General features: G+C 43.1%; 1 protein-coding gene across 1 annotated transcript in view; it reads right to left on the bottom strand.

The window, feature by feature from the left end:
- Positions 1–20,831, bottom strand: part of MRPS35 (mitochondrial ribosomal protein S35) — a 157,780-nt gene that overhangs the window by 117,515 nt on the left and 19,434 nt on the right. Inside the window, exons 2-3 of the mRNA XM_029599983.1 lie at positions 11,862–11,914; positions 9,962–10,129 (exon numbers count right to left, since the gene is read on the bottom strand). Coding sequence (XP_029455843.1) covers positions 9,962–10,129; positions 11,862–11,914 — 221 coding nt within the window. The remainder of the gene's footprint in view (positions 1–9,961; positions 10,130–11,861; positions 11,915–20,831) is intronic.

The following is a 20,831-nucleotide window of genomic DNA, read 5'->3' as shown; positions in this document are numbered from 1 at the left end:
TTTTTTAAGTTCTTCTTTAAACCACGGTTGTCTTTTGGAGGTGTTGTGTTCGAGTTTTTTTGTTGCCAGGGGACAGAGATTGTTAGCTGCTGTTTCTGTTATCTTGGACCAAGAGTGAATGGCTGAGTTGGGTGAAGAGATGTCAATGAGTGGGAGTTCTGGGCCAAGATGATTGTGTAATTCCTCAGATGTGCAAGATTTCCTGTATATGAATTCCGGTTGTGGGACAGGTTTTCTGCTTGTTTGTTCTAGCAAGAAGGAGGAAGATATTAGAGTATGGTCAGACCAGGGAACAGGTTGGCATTTGGGTGGAGTTGATTGAGAGATGCTAGAGTTTACAAATATTAGGTCCAGGGTGTGACCTGCTCTGTGGGTGGGTTTGTTTATGATCTGCTTAAAGCCTATGGCCGACATGGCGGTTAGGAAGGATTCGCAATTGGTTGAGAGAATGGGGTCGTCGACGTGTAAGTTAAAATCTCCCATTATTATGGCGGGATGCTCCAGATTTAGGTAAGTTGTTGTTAATTCTAGTATGGGTGATGCATCGGATTCTAGAAGGCCTGGAGGAGCATAGATTAGAAGGATTTGCAGACTGTCAGATTTGAATAGGCCTGTTTCTATTTTTGAAGGTGAGTTAATTGGGAATTGAGTAATTTTTAGCTCTTTTTTGGCTGCTAGGAGGATACCTCCACCCCTTTTCTTCTTTCTAGGGATGGAGAAGATATCGTAGATTTGAGTTGGAAGTTGGTTTATCAGTGTAGTGTCCGTGTGTTTAAGCCATGTTTCAGTTATGGCGCAGAAGTCAGGATTTTTGTCCAAGAGAATGTCATTGAGTATTAGTGTTTTCTTGGAGAGCGATTGTGCGTTGAATAGTATTAAAGAGAAGAGAGCTAGGCCTAAAGTTTGGGTGAACGGGGAGATCATGATGGGGATGAAGGATTTGTAGGTGGGTGGGCGTGAGATCAAAGAATGTTTTCCTGTGAGAAAGGTCCTGTGCTGGAGGATTGGAATTGGGAGGCCCATGGTCATTGAGGTCAGCTTGTAAATGGAGGGCTGTGTTGTAGTAGAGTACTAAGTCTTGCTTTCTTGAGAGATATGTATGGTGAGAGCAGGAAGGGTTTGATGATGGTTTGAAGACTAGTAGTGTTGTAGAGTGGTTTGATAATAATGTGTGATTGGAAGAGTGGCTGCTGGATGACGAGTGGATGAGAGGCTGCTGGATGACGAGAGGCTGCTGGATGACGAGTGGATGAGAGGCTGCTGGATGACGAGAGGCTGCTGGATGACGAGTGGATGAGAGGCTGCTGGATGACGAGAGGCTGCTGGATGACGAGTGGATGAGAGGCTGCTGGATGACGAGAGGCTGCTGGATGACGAGTGGATGAGAGGTTGCTGGATGACGAGAGGCTGCTGGATGACGAGTGGATGTAGGGATTGCTGGGAGGGAGGTTGGGTGAGTGACTGCTGGAAGAAGGATTGGATGCGTGCTGGAGATTGCAGTGCAGAGTGCTAGTACTGGTGTGTATTATCTCCTGGCTCTATATGAAAACTACCTCTGGTGTGTATTATCTCCTGGCTATATATGAAAACTACCTCTGTTATCTGTCATTACCTGTTGATTTATAGCTATGAATGTTACTTGGTAAACTGTTGTGATCTTTTACATGGAAAGACGGTATATATAATGTCTAAATAAATAAATATCTGAAATGTATTAACCAGCAACTAGTTATCTGGAAAAACTATGGTCCCAATGATCTACTATCCAGAAAACCTTGATTTTCTGAGAAAAGCAAGTTTGCATACTTGCAAACAGGGTTCTCTGTAGACAGTAGGAAAAATTAGATATAATTCGTGGGTGACGTTATTTGACAGCACTGACACAGACCCAGCTCTCAAAACTCAAAAATTTCTACCGAGCATGCACAGGAGCTCCCAAGCATGCATGCTGCCTTGCAAGTCCCTTGGCCTCTTCCAGAGCTTAAACTTAAGCTTTAAAGAGGTAGCTGCCTCTCTAGAAAGGCAGGGAGGTATTTAGTATGGCTGACTTATCCTGCTGTCTAGCAAGAACCCTATTTACAGATAAGTAAACTTGCTTTCTCAGTTGACAAGTAGGCATATCGGCCATAACCAGTGGGGAGCCCCAAGTACTGCAAAGCAACTCCAGAATAGACAACCTAGGCTGCAGTAGTGGATAGTGGACTACTGGGTAAATGGGCTGCGTAGAACTGCTTGTCCCAAGTTATAGTCTCCTCGGGACTTGCTGTTCAGACAGTAATGGGATGTGAATATGTGAACTGATGACCAAGTAGCAGCTTTACAGTATGTAGAAAATATCTGCAGAACGAAAGTACTAGAAATATGTAACTCTATGCAGTATGTAATAACGTGCAGTATGTAATAACTTTGTATTTAAAACACTTTGCAGTATGTAATAACTTGATGCACAAGTATTAACTTATTGATGAAACTAACCTTCACTAATAAGATTATGTGATGACGATGTTACAATCTGTTGCATGTTTATGTAAACCGTTCTGATGGTGAAACCGAATGACGGTATACAAAACACATTAAATGAATAAATAAAATAAATTAAGTAGCAGCTTTACAAAAGTTTTCAATAAAGGTGGTCCTGAGATAAGCAACTGAAGTCACCGTGGCTCTCACTTGATGAGCTTTGTCAGAATCTGTAATGCACGAGCCAGCCAGCATGTGACTGTGCGCCATACAGTCTACTAGCCAATTAGAGAGTGTTTGGCAATTGCTCTTCTCAATCTATTGGGATCAAAGAACAATTGAGACACTGGACTCTGAGGATGAGTCCTCTTTAGATAAACCTTTACACTCCAAGGAGTGAAGAACCAATTCTCCTTTTTGCACAGGTGGTCTTGGAAAGAAAATTGGCAATATCATAACTTGGTTAATTTGGAATGTGGATATTACTTTCAGACAGAATTTAGGATGAGTTCGCAGAACAACAACTCTTGTGAAAAAAAATTGTAGGTATGATGAATATAATTCACTTACCTGTAATTCACTTACCCTTCATGCTTGAGTTGACGGCCATGAGAAACAACATAGAAACATAGAAATGATGGCAGAAAAGAACCAAACGGTCCATCCAGTCTGCCCAGCAAGCTTATGGTAGCATCTACTGTTGCCATACAGGTCACCCCCTTACTTAGTTTTCCCAAACCATCAAAGTCTGAGTTCATTCCCTGTTACCTCTTGTCGTTGAAGCAGAGAGCAATGTGGAGTTGCATCCAAAGTATCAGGCTTATTGGTTAAGGGTAGTAACAGCCACATCAGCAAGTTACCCCCATGCTTACTTCTTCCCCCCCCCCCCCACCCACCATGCTTACTCTTTTCCCAGACCGTAAAATCCAATATCCTTGTTGGTTGCTGTCTGAATCTAATTCCCCTTTTCCTCTTTTTCCCCTGCCATTAAAGCAGAGAGTAATAATGGAGTTGGTTAAGGGTAGTAACTGCCCCACCAGCAAGTTACCTCCATGCACTCTTTTCTTCATTTCCATCCTCTAGCCTTTAGGGATCCATAATGTTTATTTATCCCATGCCCCTTTGAAAATCGTTCACCATTTTTGTCTTCACACCTCCTCTGGAAGAGGCATTCCAGGCATCCACCACCCTCTCCATGAAGAAATATTTCCTGACGTTGGTTCTGAGTCCATCCTCCCTGGAGTTTCATTACATGACCCCTAGTTCTACTGATTTCTTTCCACCGGAAAAGGTTTGTCGATTGAGCATCATTAAAACCTTTCAGGTATATGATGGTCAGTATCATACCTCCCCTGCACCTCCTCCAGGATCTTCAACCTCTCCTCATAAGTCGTTTGATGGAGACCCCCCCCCCCCCCCCACTATTTTTGTCACCCTTCTCTGGATTGCTCCATCTTGTCTCTGTCCTTTTGAGATACGGTCTCCAGAACTGAACACAATACTCTAGGTGAGGCCTCACAAGGATCTGTACAAGGGGACTATCATTTCTTTTTTCTTACTGGTTATTCCTCTCTCTATGCAGCCCAGCATTCTTCTGGCTTTAACTATCACCTTGTCACTTTCCACGTGAAAAACTTCAGAGGTTAGGAACTGGATGCATTTGAAGCGACAAAGAGTAGGGATAAATGGAGTTTTCTCTGAGGAGGAGTTTGTTACTAGTAGTGTGTCTCAGGGATCGGTCCTTGGAAAGATTCTTTTTAACATTTTTGTGAGCGACATAGCAGAAGAGTTGTCTAGAAAGGTTTGTCTGTTTTGTCGATGATATCAAAATCTGTAACAGTGTAGACAGCCAGGAAAGAGTGTAAAACAGGAGGAGGGATCTAGCGAAGTTCGAGGAATGGTCTAAGGTCTAAGGCAGCAAAGATTTAATGCTAAAAAAATGCAGAGTAATGCATTTAGGAGCAAAAACCCAAGGGAAATATACAGTATTGTAGGTGAAATTCTTCTAAGCACAAAGGAAAAGTGGAGTCTCGGGGTAATTGTATTTGATGATATTAAGATCAATAAACAGGTGGATAAAGTGACAGTAAAAGTCAAAAGGATTTCTGGCTGCAAAGGGAGAAGAATGGTCAGCAGAAAAAAGGAGGCGATATTGCCCCTGTATAGGTCCCTGGTGAGACCTCACTTGGAATACTGGGTACAATTCTGGAGACCGCATCTTCAAAAGGATATAAACAGGATGAATCTGGTCCAGAGGGTGGCTACTAAAATGGTTAGTGGTCTAAACATGTATATCCTAGAGGAAATGCAAGACAGGGGAGATATGAAAGAGACATTCCAATATCTCAAAGATTTCCATGACCAGGAGGTGAGCCTTTTTCAATGGAAAGGAAGGTCTAGAGCAAGAGGTCATGAGATGAGGTTGAAAGGGGGTAGATTCAAGCATAATCTTAGAAATATTTATTTACAGAGAGGGTGGTGGAACAGCCAACCAATGGAAGTAGTGTAGACAAAAACAGTATGTGAATTCAAGAAAGCATAGGATAAATACAGGGAATAATTAAAGAAGTGATGAAAATTATAATGTTAAATAAATTGGATGGATGGGCAAACTGTTCGGGTCATATTGTCTTTTTCTACTGTCATGTTTCTATCTTTCTAATATTCAGCAGCTGAGCAGCTCAGCTAAATAGCCAGATAAACTTATCTGGCTAACTAGCAAGGTATATTCAGCTTTTTAAATGTTAGTTGGATATGTTTACCTGACTAACCTTAGGGCAGGTCAGCAGCATGATCAAAATTAGCTACATAAGTTAACTCCGGAGTTAGCCGGTTAACTGATTGGCTTCCTCTGTTCCTTCCAGAAATACCTCTCACCCACCCCCCGGAATGCCCCAGACTTATGAGGCTAAATTCTAGCCAGATGAATATCCTAATGTGTCAGTTGATGGCATATTGATGCTAGTGATGGCAGGTTTGGATGGCAAAATCTGCCATCCTCCTGCATGATGAGAGTTGGACACATCCCCAATAGAATCAGATTCAATTTAAAGATGGATGAGATATGAATACCACACTTGTTGTGGCCAGGCCAATGCTATGAGGATTACTTTTGCCTTTTCCTGAAAGGCCTTCTGGATAGTCCTGGAATAAGAGAAATAGGTGGGTACACATAGAACAGACTGATGATCTAATCTAACAAACGCATTGGGAACAGATCTGTAACTACAGAGGCAAGAACAAAACTACTTGGCCTTTCTGTTATGCTCTGAGTTGAACAGATTGACTGCTAGGGTGTCCCAGTGACTCAACAAGTTTTCTGTGATCCTCTGATCCAAGGACTGCTCATTTGGTTGCATCACTCTGATGCGGTCTACCAATGTATTTTGGATTCCTGGAAAGTAGGTTGCTTGGAGATGGCCAGCCCCATAACCAGATTTGGAGGGCCTCCTCCATGAGTTTGAGCTACCTTGGTTATTTATAGAATAGGATTTGGTCTGTCTGGATAGATATTCTTTTGCCCAAGAAAATGTGAAAGAGCTCTTAGAGTATACCAGATGGCTTGTAGCTTCAGAAGAGTGATCTGCAGATGACTCTCCACAAAGGACGATCACCCTTGGGTCCATGCTGCATCAGTGTGCACTCCCTACTTCTTGGTGGAGGTTAGGGACACATAGTGAGGCCCACGATTACAACTTCCAAGTTCATCCACCACTGATTGGATGTTCTCATTGTTATGGTTTCGAGGTGTTTGAGTGGATTCTTGGGTACTGTGGGTGATGACCATGCCCATGGGAAGGAGCCCTGTGGGGAGCCACAGTACTGGCTAGACTCAGGACACACAAACACAGAGTTTGGCTTTTATTGTACAGCTGATGAGTACCACCAGAGGTGGCAGTATTGAGGTGATCCAGAGCTAGCAATCCAGGGACCCTCGGCAGAGGGAACCCGTCTCACCAAGATGGTATAGGGATATCCAGGTGAAGGTTTCCCAGCACGGCAGAGCTGTAGATGAGACAGGCTGAGAATTAGAATTACTCACTAGATGGTAGCTGTAAGTTGATGATTCCACCAGGCAGAAGTAGATAGTAACAGGCACTGATGGAGGGAGAGCAGGCCCTCGAGGAGCAAATACCTGATCCCAGTAAGGCACCTGAAAGAAAGCAAAGGGCCCCTGAGGAGCAGGCACCTTAGGTTAGAGAATACCCCGAAGGGCAGAGAGAGGGTTTCCAGTGGCAGCACGGAAGCAGCAGAGTAGCTTAGACCGGACGAGTCCAATCCTTGCTAACTCAACGAGCTAGCAAACAAGCGTAGGCTAAATATCTGGATGGCGTGACATCACTTGAGGGGGACACCCCCAAGGTTCCCGCCATGATGTGGATAAAGATGTGGGTGGAGTGCGTGCACGCACCCTAGGAGGCCCTTAGGAGAAACATGGCGTGAGGCTTTGCCATAGCCGTCCCGGGGACGCTGGAGAATGCGGCTTGCAGACGCGATGGTAGCCATCTTCCCAAGGCTAGTGGGGAGAGTGGAGAAAAAGGTGAGGCACAAGGGTCGAAGCAGTCTGAGACCGACGGATGCAACACTCATCTCAGGAGTTACAGAGATTTGATGGGATAACAGTTGGTAGAGCTTATCCCACTGGCTTAAGAGGATGCCCATAATGCCCTTCATATATCACTACAGCCACGTGTCTGAGAAGAACCAAGACTGACATTCATTGATGCTCTGTCCTGCTGTAAAGAAGACCTTACTAGGGCCATTTCTGAAATGAGACTATCCTGGCCTATATGAATTGAATTCCTTGATATGGAACCAAATTGGACTTGGATGAGTTGACCAGGAAACAAGGAGCCTGAGGAAGTCAGAGGTTTTTTTTCTAGGGACTCTAAAGACTCATGTTGGAGATCAACCTGCCACCATCATCTGGGTATGGAAACACTCAAGATTCCCTGCCGATGAAGTTGTGCAGCCACAACTGCAAGGGATTTTGTGAATACTTTTGGGGTTGCTGAGAGGCCAAAATGAAGCACCTCGTAATGGTAATGCATGTACTTCACTACAAACTAATGTCTGATGGGTTGGGTAAATGGGAATGTGCACATAAGAGTTTTTCAGGACCAGAGCATACATCCAATTCCTTGACTGAATAAAGAGAAGAATCATCTGGAGGGAGTTCATCTTGAACCTTTCCCAAGTAGAATCCCTAGCCACACTCCTGTGAAGGGACATGCTCAATCAACCTCTGTTGAAGGGGTGACTTATCTCCAGTTGCAGCTGGGAAGCTAGAGGAGCTCAAGCTGAAGAATGAAATCCACCAAGTCAGAGGAAGGTGAGAAAATCTTAAGCAGTAGCCATATTCCACAATTTTTAGGACCCACTAGCTCTTAGTAACACAGATCCATTCTGGAATGAAGGACTGGACCCTTCCCCTCACCAGAGGTGGCAGGAAATCAAAAACTGGTCCCAGGATTAAGCTGTTCCTGGGCCTTTGGCTCATGCCTTTCCCTTTGGTGATTTCTAGTGGACAGCTGATGCTGAAGAGTATGAGGAGTTTGATAATGTGGAAGAGGGTGGAAAGGCCATCCTTATAAAAGTGTCTTTTTGCCTCAGAAAGGTCTAGTAACTAATTTCTAGGGAAATAACATGCATAAGTCCTTTTGACCTTATTAAATTTGAGGCAATATGGTGACAGAAATGTGGACAAGTACTTTTGGCTTCTTGCCTTTACTTTAGGGTAATATCACTGTAAGAGCAATTTTTTTTGTTTGTCGTTTTTTTTGTCCAATTCAAGATGTTGATGGCCTGAATATTAGGAAAGGAATAAGAAGGGTCATGCACATTGTAAGGAATCTGATAATGTGTTATGCTTTTCAAAGCAGAAGCCAGCCTCAAAATTTGTATAAAAAGAATTTATGCAATTTTTCTGAGATATGTAATGCCTCAAAGCATCTTAAATACAGGATATGATTATTTTTAACTAAGCCAATGAAACTGGATGAATTGCACCCTGTGTGATATAATTTCTTAGTCCAGATTAATGCTATATATTAATGCTTTGAATTTGAACTTTCAAATGATTCAGCAAGGTGTTCAGGAGTAGGCAAATTTATTTCAACCGGCGCTACATCACTGACTCTCAGCTGTATCAGTGGCCAAGGAGGACCAGGGTGCTTCAAGGGCTATATTAGAGGCCCTTGGAGCTCCAATTTCATATACAGTTCTCTTTGCTCTCTCTTCCACTCACACATTCTCTCCCCCTCCCATTCATTCTCATTCACCCCAGGCAGCAGCGGATTCCCGATGAAGACCGGCCCGGGGATTCGCCGTCCAGGCTGGCCCAGGAGATACCACGTGGTCTGCCGAGCGCAGCTCTGTCACGGCTGCGCTCGGCAGACCACATGACTAGCATGACCGCCCACCGGGGGATGCCCGATCCCCCGATAGGCCAATCCGCCCCTGACCCCAGGGCTTCTTCTGTTCTCTGGCCACTGGCAGGATAGAGTCTATATAGGGCCTCTTTCTTTCATATCTCTGATGCCCTCCCCCTCCACCTGCCCCTGTTGCTGACACCTCTTCCCAGCAGGCTAGGTTGTGCTGGGTTGATTAAGTTTGTATCTTTTCCAGGGCTCAGATTAGTTACATTGTAGCAAAGGGAGGAAGCAGGGAAGAAAAGAGAAAAAGGGGCAATTGGTGGGAGTGAGTGATCCAGGAGGAGCCACAACTCAAAGGAGAGGGGGGAGCCTGAAACACCTGAACTGGCTGGTAAGTCCTGGCTACCATATCTCAGAGGAATTTTAGTTAATGACAGTCAGTAGTCACAGATCAGGACTTTGGTTATGGGGTTCTCTTCCATTCTTCAGCCCTGGCAGGATGTGATCTGCCCAGGCCTGTTCTTCTCCTTATGGCACTGGCAGCCCTGGAGTCCTCTTGCATTATTCGGGCCTCAGTCTGCTGGCGACCTCTTCCATTTCAATTCCTATGATTGTTTCCGGCCCCTGACGCCATCCTTGATCTGCCTGATATGCGTGACATTGGGCAGACGGATCAAGGACAGTGTTACTGAGTCGGAGATAAGGGAGCTGAAGACATGTAAACAATCCATAATAAATGTGATGATGGGCTGCTTCTGGCCTGCAGGAAATTAAGAAAGAAACTCATGTGCTAGACTTTAAAATTTCCTTGCTGCGCTGCTGTACCACTAACATTTTTTTTTTACAATATCATATACTGAATATTTCATTTGGATGACAAAGCACAACCAGTTAAAATTACAGCATGACCATACCCCAGCAGTATGGTGACCACATGAAAGTCTTTTCTGTTCGTTTTAATATCAAATCAATTAAGAAGTAAAAATTAAGGATTTAAGTTAAAATATGAATATAAGAAAAGCCAGACAATCCATGAATTAAGTAATTATTTTTCATTCATGGCTAATGTAATTTTCAGTTCGACGATCTTTATTAAAGCATATATACTGCAGAAAATGTTTGGCTACCTTAATAAGCTCCAAGTTTCCTTTCTTATCTGGAGGCACTCCTCTCTTTATAGGGTAGCCCATGCGTACAGGAAGAGGCACTACTGAGGGTTTAAAAGATGCTGCAGTGGGATAGACGTTGCACCAGTCCTGGTCCTCAGCCATTTTTTCTGTTCTGGGAGCTGCAGACTAGAAAAAAAGCATAAGCCTCAAACTTTAGAAATTAATTCACTCCACTTTTATGATCTGTCTGCCTAACACTGACGGAAGCCTAAATTCTTATTTCTTCAGCAAAAATCATTGGTGAACTGCCAGGATAGAATATAGAGTACCTTCCAAATAAAAGGAAAAATAGAAAGAAAAGGCTGGAAAGGACCTCAAGGGTCATCTAATCTATCTTCCTTGCTGCACAATCCACTGAACTTAAATTATCTCAAAGTCAGAGATACCAGAGATACCCCTCTTTCCCCCGTCAACTCATCATAAGTTTTATTCCTGCACATACTACGTACAAGTATCAGATCAAATCTTTTTGATCAGCACACAAAAATCCCTCTATTTGGGCAATAAACTGTGATCAAAAAGAATTGATTCTTATCCATATAATTTGATGTCACTGAGGGTATATCATCAATTTAAAGACCTTGATATCTTCATCAACAAACCAGAGTTTTGTTTTCTAGGGACAGCAGAATGCCAGTCCTCACAAGAGGGTGACATCATGTGCTGGAGCCTGGCCTGGAACTTTTCTGTCAAAATTTCTAGAACTCTGACTGTGCCTCACAGGCATGTGCAGTATGCCATCATGCACACAGGGTGCCCCTTCAGTCTGATTTCTTAAATTTAAATAAGAAGCCAACTCCAGGAGGAGGTGGGTGGGTTTCATGAAGACTAATGTCCTGCTCTCCTTGGAGAGCATCTGTTACAGGTAAGCAACTCTGCTTTCTCTGAGGAGACGCAGGATGGCAGTCTTCACACATGGAAATCCCTAGCTATAGATTGCTCCAAATGAAAAAAGGGGAACACAGAAACAGTGCCAATGAGCACAACAACTATTTTTGTTGGCAATGGACTTTTTTTCTTTTTATACTTTTCTTGTAAAGGAGCAGTCGAACAAAAAAAAAAAAACCCACAGGCCCTAAGAGGGAATGGAGTAAGGTTCTATACTCAAAGATATTCCACAGGACAGACTAGCTGAATCTACTGTTGTGTCTGGAGTCCCTGTTCAAATAATAGTTTTGATGTGAGTTTGTGGCGAGAACTCCACGTCACACGAACGCAACGCCCGCCGGCTCCCACCGCCGCCTGGACGAACGCGCGCCCGCCGGCTCCCACCGCCGCCTGGACGAACGCGCGCCCGCCGGCTCCCACCGCCGCCCGCCGCCTGGATGAACGCGCGCCCGCCGGCTCCCACCGCCGCCTGGATGAACGTGCCCACCCGCCTGCCGGCTCCCGCCTCGATGACAGCCCGCCGGATGAACGCGTGCCCGCCAGCTCCCGCCTCGATGACCGCCCGTGTGGAGATGGGGATTCGGAAAGTGACATCCAAGGTATTTATACCCATTTTAGGTTTTTTTTGGTGGGAAAGTTTGCTGTCTACCCTTAATCCTTGCCTCTAACGCAGGGGTAGGGGCAGGCGGTAATTTAGCAGGTTAAACGCGGGGCAAAATGGCAGGGTAAAATAGCGATAGTCGGGGCGCGCGTTACTGTATGGGAGGGAATATCTAATTCGCTCGTTTACATCTGATATACATGCCGCGTGCGGAAGGGGTTAGCCGGGGATTTAAAGAGGCGGTAAGAATCGGTTAAAGGGGATTGTGTATCGCAGGAAGGGCTAACACGGCTGTAAAGTGAGTAGAAAGCAGGTTAGGAGCAGGGTAACCGCGGCCGCACTTTACAGTATTGAGCTGTTAGTTCTTACCTCTCTTTTGAACCTTCCAGTCTGTGGTGATTTGTTTTCTTTTGATGTTGGAACTACAAATTAAAAAAAAAAACTGAATCATTCTAATTCGGCATTCACATGTGGGATTCTGCTGTTTCATATCCACTGGCTGACAAATTTAACTTTCTGCTGAGTAATATTTAATGTAGGATTAAAGAGGGTCTGAGGCAGAGAAATCTAAAAGTATTTTAATGGCTCAAGGTTGAACACTTCATCTGTAATTTATGCTTGCAACAGGCAGTATAATATTAAAAGAAAGCTCTACCCTCTGTCTGGTAGACAATACTTCTGAACTATACAAGGCAAGTGAAGATATGTACCATAATCTGATTGAATATTCTACCTCCAAATTGTTATACAGTACATTAAATACTTTATGCCATATCCTTGAACTCTTGAAAACTAGTCATGATCAGAAGTAGATAGGATTGGTCCATACAGCCTATGATGTCACAAATGACTGCTCATACGAACAGCATGAGCCAATCAAATACCAAACCACATGATGTAATTTCTACCAATGTAGTTAACCTTTCTAAATGATCATGAAATTCAAAATAGTGAATAGGCAATTTTAAATAGACATATACATACTAGAAACATGTAGTGTATGTACTACATGATGGGTCCTGAAAGATCATTAAAAAATCAAATTTTATCAGTGGCCTTTCTCCCCCTGAAAATATTAGAAAATTAAGTTACCATAAAATGTATATTCCTAATCATTTTTAGAAATGAATAAGTGTTTAAATGTTTTTGTCTTCTGCACAGTTCAACTTCTCCAGGCAAAGGAAAAGAAGCCTATTCCAAACCAAGGAACCACCCTTCATTGCTTCTTATTTGCCAGTAGAACAACTGATGCCACTCAGTGATAACCCTTCTCATCTGCATCCCTCTGGCTCAAAACAAATCACCTTTTTGATGCAACTAAACCCTGCCAACCAATATACAACCATGGCCTTGGGCCTTCAGTACTGTACAGCACAACTCCACCAACAAGTCTTAAAGAACTGCATTAAATATATATTGATTGGGGATAAAAATTCAAGGGTATATTACATAGCCAGATGTCATTAGGCATATGCGACTGTGAGTTGCATTCATTCTATTTGTAGTTTCATGGCTGCAGAGCAGAACTCTGACAACTGAAGATTCCCATTCAAAGTACAAATTCACCACTATGGAGCTTATTAGGGATGTGCTGTCATTGAAATATTTCTTATGTTGTTTCATCTAAACGAAATGACAAAAACAAAACCCCTTTTTCTGTCATTTTCTACCTAATATGCTAGTCAGAAACATAGAAATGATGGCAGAAAAGGACCAAATGGTCCATCCAGTTTGCCCAGCAAGCTTATGGTAGGATCTGCCATGCCGTGCAAGTTTCCCAAATCATTAAAATCAGGGCCCTTGTCGATTACTCTCTGAATCCAATTCCCTGTTAACCATTGCCGTTAAAGCAGAGAGCACTGATGGAGTTGAATTAACAGTATGTAGACTTATTGGTTAAGGGCAGTAACTGCTGCAACAGAAAGTTACCCCCATGCACTCTTTTATTCATTTCCATCCTCTAGTTTTTAAGGATCCATAGTGTTTATCCCATGACCCTTTGAATTCTTTCACAGTTTTCATCTTCACCACCTCCTCCGGAAGGGACAATCCAGGATAATTCCTGGAATGTCCAGGATATTTCCTGACTTTGGTTCTGAGTCAGCCTCTCTGAAATTTCATTTTCTGATAGTTACACTCACCGACCGTGGCAACCCACAGCTGGCACAACTCATACCATGCCTTGCTTTGTTCCTTGCTCCTGGTGCTCTCGCGGCCGCAGCCAGCCAACTGCCACCACGCCTCTGGGACTCCATGTGGCGGCCAGGATGCCGCTGACGGTGCTCCGACTCGGGCCCTCCCTAGGTACGCACGTGCCGCCAGCCCTCCTTTTAAAAGGCCAATGGTGGGAACCTCAGGGCTGTCCCCAGCTGATGACATGAGACCCCCGGGATATTTAAGGATGGCCTCTCTCCTCCACTAACTGACTTGGCAATGAGTTCCCTGGTTCCTGCTTCGGTAGTTTTGCCTTAGCGTTCTTGACCTGCTGTAGCTGTTCTACAGATTCCTGCTTCAGCTTCCCGCTCATCAGAATCCTGCTACTGCGCTCCTGCCCCACGGGGCCTGCCTCTGCGCTCTTACTCCACGGGATCCTGCTACCGCACTCCTATACCTCAGGATCCTGCTACTGCACTTCTACATCCCGGGATCCTGCTACTGCGCTCCTGCTGCACGGTTCCTGTCTCAGTGCTTCTATAATCACGGGATCCTGCTCCTACGCTCCTGCTCCACAGGGCCTGCCTCAGCGCTTCTACATTACGGGATCCTGCTACAGTGCCCCTGGATCCTGCTAGAGTGCTGAAGTAGCCCCTGCACCACAGAGACTACTTCAGCACTCTAGCCCCCCAGGGACTGCTGTAGCGTCCCTGCTCCTCTGTGCCTGTTTCACTCTCTCCTCGAGGGCACCATGATCTCAGACTGGACTTGACCTTCGCGTCTCGCCGCCTGCCCTTGACCTCGGACTGGACCTGACCTCCCTGGCTCTCCCTGTCTTCATCTGGCTGTCTATCCGGGACCAGCCACATAGAGGCCCACCAGCCAGCCACGTAGAGGCCCACCACCAGCCACGGCACCCAAGGGCTCAACCTGCGGGGAACGTGGACTAGTACTGGCGAAGTTCCTGTTGGCTTCTGCTTCACGGCCAGCCTCGCTTCTCGACGGTGGCGCCAACCCCACCCGAGTCAAGGGTCCACAATTCCAACATTGACCTCTAGTTCTACTCATTTCTTTCCAATGAAAAAGGTTGGACGATTGTGCATCATTAAAACCTTTCATGTACTGTGGGGACGTTGGGGTGCAGGGCTCTGTCTGCTAAAAGACACTGCTGGCTGCCCTTCCACCTTCCTTGCGATCCCAAGTCATGCAAAAGACAATGTGTATGCTCCTCTGAAACAGACTTTTATTTATCAGATTTGGCAAAACATAGTATCTGGAAAATAACAATAATTCCTATCTTTAACATCCTAGCTACTAAGCATGGGTGGAAACAAAACATAACAACAGGTAAGTGTAAAGCTTAAGACTATAAGTCCAAAAACAAAAAAAGCTTACACAGAACACATTCAAACTACAATTGAATATGCCAAAATACATCAAAGGATATTTCATCAAGGAGGAAACAGACCTCAGAACCTATATGCAAGTTCTATATGGAACATATAAGCATATTAATTTTCTTCTTTTCTATTTTTTTTTATTTTATGAGTTAAAATTTTTTTTGCTAAGACAGTAAAATTCAACAAACTGACCATAATAGAGCCAGCTAGCCCGAAGTAATGATACTTTAGAATTGATGTCTAACTCAACAAAAACTTATCTTGTTGACTTTCTACTGCAGAGTCAATTCATACAATACTCATCATCTTTCATAACAGTTTCAGCTTACCATAAATCAGCAACTCAGCTAACCATGTCAAATGCCTAATGCCTTGTTGATATTTTAAAAGATTTTTAATGTAGACTTAGGCATTAAGAGTCTACGATCCAACTTCAGAACTGGCTGACCGATATAATGGCATTTAGATATCAATGTCTTATTAAAAAATAAAGGAAATACTTAATAATGCTCTACTGTAGAGTGAACTTATAACATCCTCTTGATATTTCCAGAGTTTGCAACGCTACTAGAGCTTGAGACTATATCCATCACAGAAAAAGTTCTTGACAACAGGCTCAAGTTGCTCAAAACCGGAGATCTCTACCAGCAATGCTTAATGCCCAATTCTGATGTTATCTAACGCTTCGCCATCTGGCTGTATCAAGGCAAAAGCTTTGTTAAGGTTTCAAATATTCATATTCCTTTCTCTTTACCGCGGAGACCGCTAAGTCGCCATTAGACATTTGACATAAGGCATTTGACATGGTTAGCTGAGTTCCTGATTTATGGTAAGCTGAAAACTATTGTTATGAAGACGATGAGTATTGTATGAATTGACACTACAGTAGAAAAGTCATCAAGATACGTTTTTGTTGAGTTAGACATCAATTCTAAATTATCATTACATTGGGCTAGCTGGCTCTACTATCAGTTTGTTGAATTTACTGCCTTAGCAAAAAAAAAAAAAATGTTTAACTCATAAAATGGAAAAAGGAAAAAAGAAGAAAATTAGTCAAAGTTTTGAATAAATGTTTTTGATGAAAAAACTACATTGTTTTGAGTTGGTTTTTTTTTAAGACCAGTGATTGACTTACCTATTAATATGCTTATATGTTCTATATAGAACTTGCATATAGGTTCTGAGGTCTTTTTCCTCCTTGATGAAATATCCTTTGATGTATTTTGGCATATTCAATTGTAGTTTGAATGTGTTCTGTGTAAGCTTTTTTTGTTTTTGGAAACAAAACATGCCATAAAGCTTAGCCTGCTTTGACATAAATAATTGTGGCTAACTTACTTACCCCTCATTTTAATGTTCAGGCAATTCTTCTGTTCACCTCAGATGTAGGTTCCAGCTGGAGTGCTGGACAGCATGGACAGGAAAGAGGCTCGCTTCTGGGCTTGCTGGCAGAGCTGACAGCTGGTTCTCACCCTTCGGGATAGCAGGGAGATCTGGCTGGCTTCAGACTCTCCTTTCGCTTCCAGGGACACCGCAGCACAGGCTCTCGCTCTCAGGATTTTCTCCCCAGTTTGGCGTTCAGGACTCCTCTTTCTCTGGGGGTTCATGCTGGGCCTCACTGCTCCCTTTTTGGCTTCCGGGTCGCTCTGCCAGGAGGTTTTTCTTCTTTCAGGCCTCTTTCGTTTCTGGAACTGAGCTTTTTTGCTTTCCTGGAACTGGGCCTCTTTTCTTTCTGGATACGAGCCTTCTTTTCTTTTGGAAACAGAACTTTTGTTGGAAAGCTTCTCTTTTTTAGAAAACAGCCCTCTTTGCCCTCCAGTCTTATATTTCCAAGTTGATAAATATGCATAAGCTCATGCATACCTTCGTGGGCAGAGGGACTCTTGCCGCATTGCAGGTCTTTTCTTTACTTCGGGGGGGGTGGGGGGGGGGTGTCTGCCATGTTGGCAGGTCCCTTTCCCCCCTCCCAGTTTCTTTGGGGAACAAACTGTCACATAGTCATCCTAAGCTGTGTCAGCATTGTTTCAAGCTGCTCTTCTTTGCAAAGGTGGGGTCTTGCCTGTCCCTGACATTCTGCTTAGATCTTAAGTTGTATTGCCTTTTCTGTATGGTTTCTTTATTTGCACAGGAACAGCAAATAGGAGCATCTGATAGCAGCTTCTATACTGCTGCAAAGAAGGCCTCAATACTGCTTGGAACAAGGCCTTTAACTTTCACTGATGCAAGGTAGTTTAAAGTCCTGTAGCAGGGTTTTGGGCCTGTCAGAATTTATCCTGTGCATGGCTATCATAATTCATAACTGGTGCATCACTGGTAAACAGGAGTTATCGCCCTACAATCTGTATCATATCTCCCCCTACATCTCCTCTCTTCCAGGATATACATATTCAGATCCTTCAGCCTCTTCTCATAGGTCTTCTGATACAGACCCCACACCATTTTGATTGCTCTTCTCTGGACCACCTCCATCCTGTCTTTATCCCCCTTCAGATAAAGACTCCAGAGCTGAACTCAGTACTCCAAATGAGGCCTCACCAAGGACCTGTACAAGGGCATTATCACCTTTTTCCTACTGGTTATTCCTTTCTCTATGTAGGCCAACATTCTTCTGGCTTTAGGTATCATCCTGTCACTTTGTTTCACCATCTTCAGATCTCCAGACACTATTAGCCCACGATCTCTCTCCTAGTCCGTGCACATCAGTCTTATATCCCCCATCATAAACGGCTCTTTTGGAGTGCCATACTACAGATGCATGACTCTGCACTTATTGGCATTGAATCCTAGCTGCCAAATCTTCGACACTCTTCCAGCTTTCTTAAATCACTTTTCATTCTCTCTACTCCTTCAGGCATATCCACTCTATTGCAGATCTTAGTATTATCCGCAAATAGGCAAATTTTACCTTCTATCCCTTCCACAATGTCACTCACAAAGATATTGAACAGAACCGGTCCCAACACCAATCCCTGTGGCACTCCACTTAACATAGTTCTGTCTTCAGAGTAGGTTTCATTTACAATTACACTCTGTTTTCTATCAGTCAACCAGTTTGTAATCAATCCACTCATTCCCAAACTTTTCATTTTATTCACAAGCCTCCTATGCGGGACCATATCAAAAGCTTTGCTGAAATCCAAGTAGATCACATCTAGCACTCTTCCTTGATCCAATTCTCTAGTCACCCAAGCAAAACAAATCAATCAGATTTGTCCTCTGTTGAATCCATGCTGTTTCGGGTCCAGCAATCCATCGGATTGCAATAGTTCTAAATAGTGTGCACTAATAAATGACGGTAGGCCACCCCCACCAATCCTTTTTTTTTTATTAAAGGTCTACTGGACTTGCCTTTCTTCCTTTCCACTATCTTACCAAAACTCCAGGGTCCAAAGGGTGAAGAAGTGATCCCCAGTTGCTCCTGCCCTGCCATTCTCCAAAATGGTGTTGGCTGACCAAATCAGAACTCTCCACTACTGTGGAGTATGGCATCAGTAGGGCAGGACAAACTGGATATCGCTCCTGTGTCCTTTGGACCTTGAGTAAGATTTTTTTTTTTTTGGGGGGGGTGGATGGGAAAGATGGAGGGCAAGTCCAGAGGGGTTTTATTTTTTGTTTTGAGGACTAGGTTTAATCAGCAGGGGCTGGATGCTGGCTTTCAGCATGTGCTATTGGCCAATAGTACACATTAAACAGAGTTGATTTGATTTGTATCAAGAAAGTCAGTATATAAAAGCCTTAAATAAATAAATAAATTAAACCATTTGCCAGAGAACTACATTGGAAGCACCTTGTACATAGAGATTGCTAGAAACTAGCTTTTGCTCTTTTTCCTGTGCAGCTCCTTATATTTGGAATATGAATCTAATTGAGGCATGCAGGATTAAGATTACTTTGTTTTTTCTCATGCCGTTAAGACATGGCTTTTTTGTCTCAAGTTTTGGGAAATGATGCTTAAACAAGTGGCCTTGGTTGAGTAAGAGTGGATACAGAAGAAATGGAGAAATTTTTACCTGTTAATTTTCTTTCCATGAATCCTGCTGCAGTAGTCCAGTCCACACAAGTGGATTATGTCTCCCTACAAGCAGATGGAGGCAGAACACACTGTTTTTTTTCTTTGTAACATCACTGCCACTACCTAGAAGTGGTGCAGCAAAGAGGAAATCCAGCATTCTTATGACACAACCTTGGAACAGATTACAACCTTTAATAAAAGAATAACTAATCCATAACATGTATGGGGAGAAAATCCTCCGACAATCTGTCACCTATCCAAGAAACATAAAGGAGGAGAAAGGAACAACAAACATCAGGACAGAAGGGACACTACAACAGTCTGAAAAATAAACTGAATTCCTAAGAATTCCTAAGAATTCCTAAGAAAATTCCTAAGAATTCCTAAGAAAAAATGGACTTCTGCTACTCAAAATTGCCCAACTTCCCGCGAGGTTCCTGGACTAGTAAAGCACGATTCATGGAAAGAAAATAATTAGGTAAAATTGTCTCCTTCCATTTAATCCTGCTACACCAGTCCAATCTACACAGGAGGGAAGTACCAAAAGGAGGGAGGAAGTAAGGGCCACCTTGAGAACACCAGCTCCATAAACTGTGTCCTCTTTAGTGAAAACATCCAACCTGTAATGCTTCACAAAGGATTGTAAGGACAATCAGGTCGCAGCCTTACAGATGTCCACTGGTGCAACTGCAACTGCTGCCACTCAGGAAGAAGACTATGCTCTAGTAGAGTGAGCATGAATAATCTCAGAGCTTGTCAGCCCTTGAGCAAATAAGTCAATATAACTGTTATCTTGATCCATCTAGCCAGAGTAGACTTAGAATTCATCTTGCCCTTACATGGCCCTCCAAACAAGACAAATAGCTTGTCTGTCTTATGAAAGGAATTGGGTCTCTCTCTAAGTATCTAATGATCAACCGATAACACAATGTAACATCGTGTTATAATCATGACACTCTTCCTTCAAAAAAGCCGGCAGGGAAATAAGACCAATTTAAATAAAACGCTTTCAACACATTTGGAAGAAAGGAGACCAGAGTCAGAATCAATGACCAGGAAGGGGTTTCTGCAAGACAAGCATGAATCTCTGAAACGCAGTGAGCTGAACAGATCACTATAAAAAAAATAAATAAATAAAAAAAAAACAACTGCCTTCAAGGAAAGAACCTTAAGCATCATCTGCCTCAAATGGAGGGGAAACAAAGGCTTTGAGACCAAAATTAAGGTTCCATTGATGAACCAAAAGCCTAAAAGAAAGTCACAAACTTTCAACTCCCCTGTAAGAAGTGGGAAACATCCACCTGAGCTGCAACTGTTAAGAACAACAATTTTGCACCCTATGAACCTCAATGCTAAGTCCCAAAAATATTGACTTCCATTTTATCCTGCTACACCAGTCAAGGCCACACAAGTGGGTTATGTCCCCATACCAGCAGATACCAATCCTCTTTCCAAACCTCTTATTTATTTATATTTTTTTATATACCGATCTTCTTACATTATATGCAAATCAAATCAGTTTACAGAGAACAGTTGAAAAACTTGCTTGGGGCAATTACATATAACGAAGAACTTTTTAGATAACAGTTAAATAGAAGAAAAATATATATGACAAAAAACAACGTCTTAAATGTCTAAATGACTTAATGTTTAAAATAGAGCTTTTTAAATAGCAGTTAAATAGAAGAAAAAAATAAATGATCAGAAAAACAATGTCTAAAAAACATGGTATTAGGAGATATTCCTATTCCTAATTGTACAGATGCCTTACAA

The sequence above is a fragment of the Rhinatrema bivittatum genome, chromosome 4 (assembly GCF_901001135.1).
Source record: "Rhinatrema bivittatum chromosome 4, aRhiBiv1.1, whole genome shotgun sequence".
NCBI classification, from domain to species: domain Eukaryota; kingdom Metazoa; phylum Chordata; class Amphibia; order Gymnophiona; family Rhinatrematidae; genus Rhinatrema; species Rhinatrema bivittatum.
This window is presented reverse-complemented; position numbering and strand designations above follow the sequence as displayed.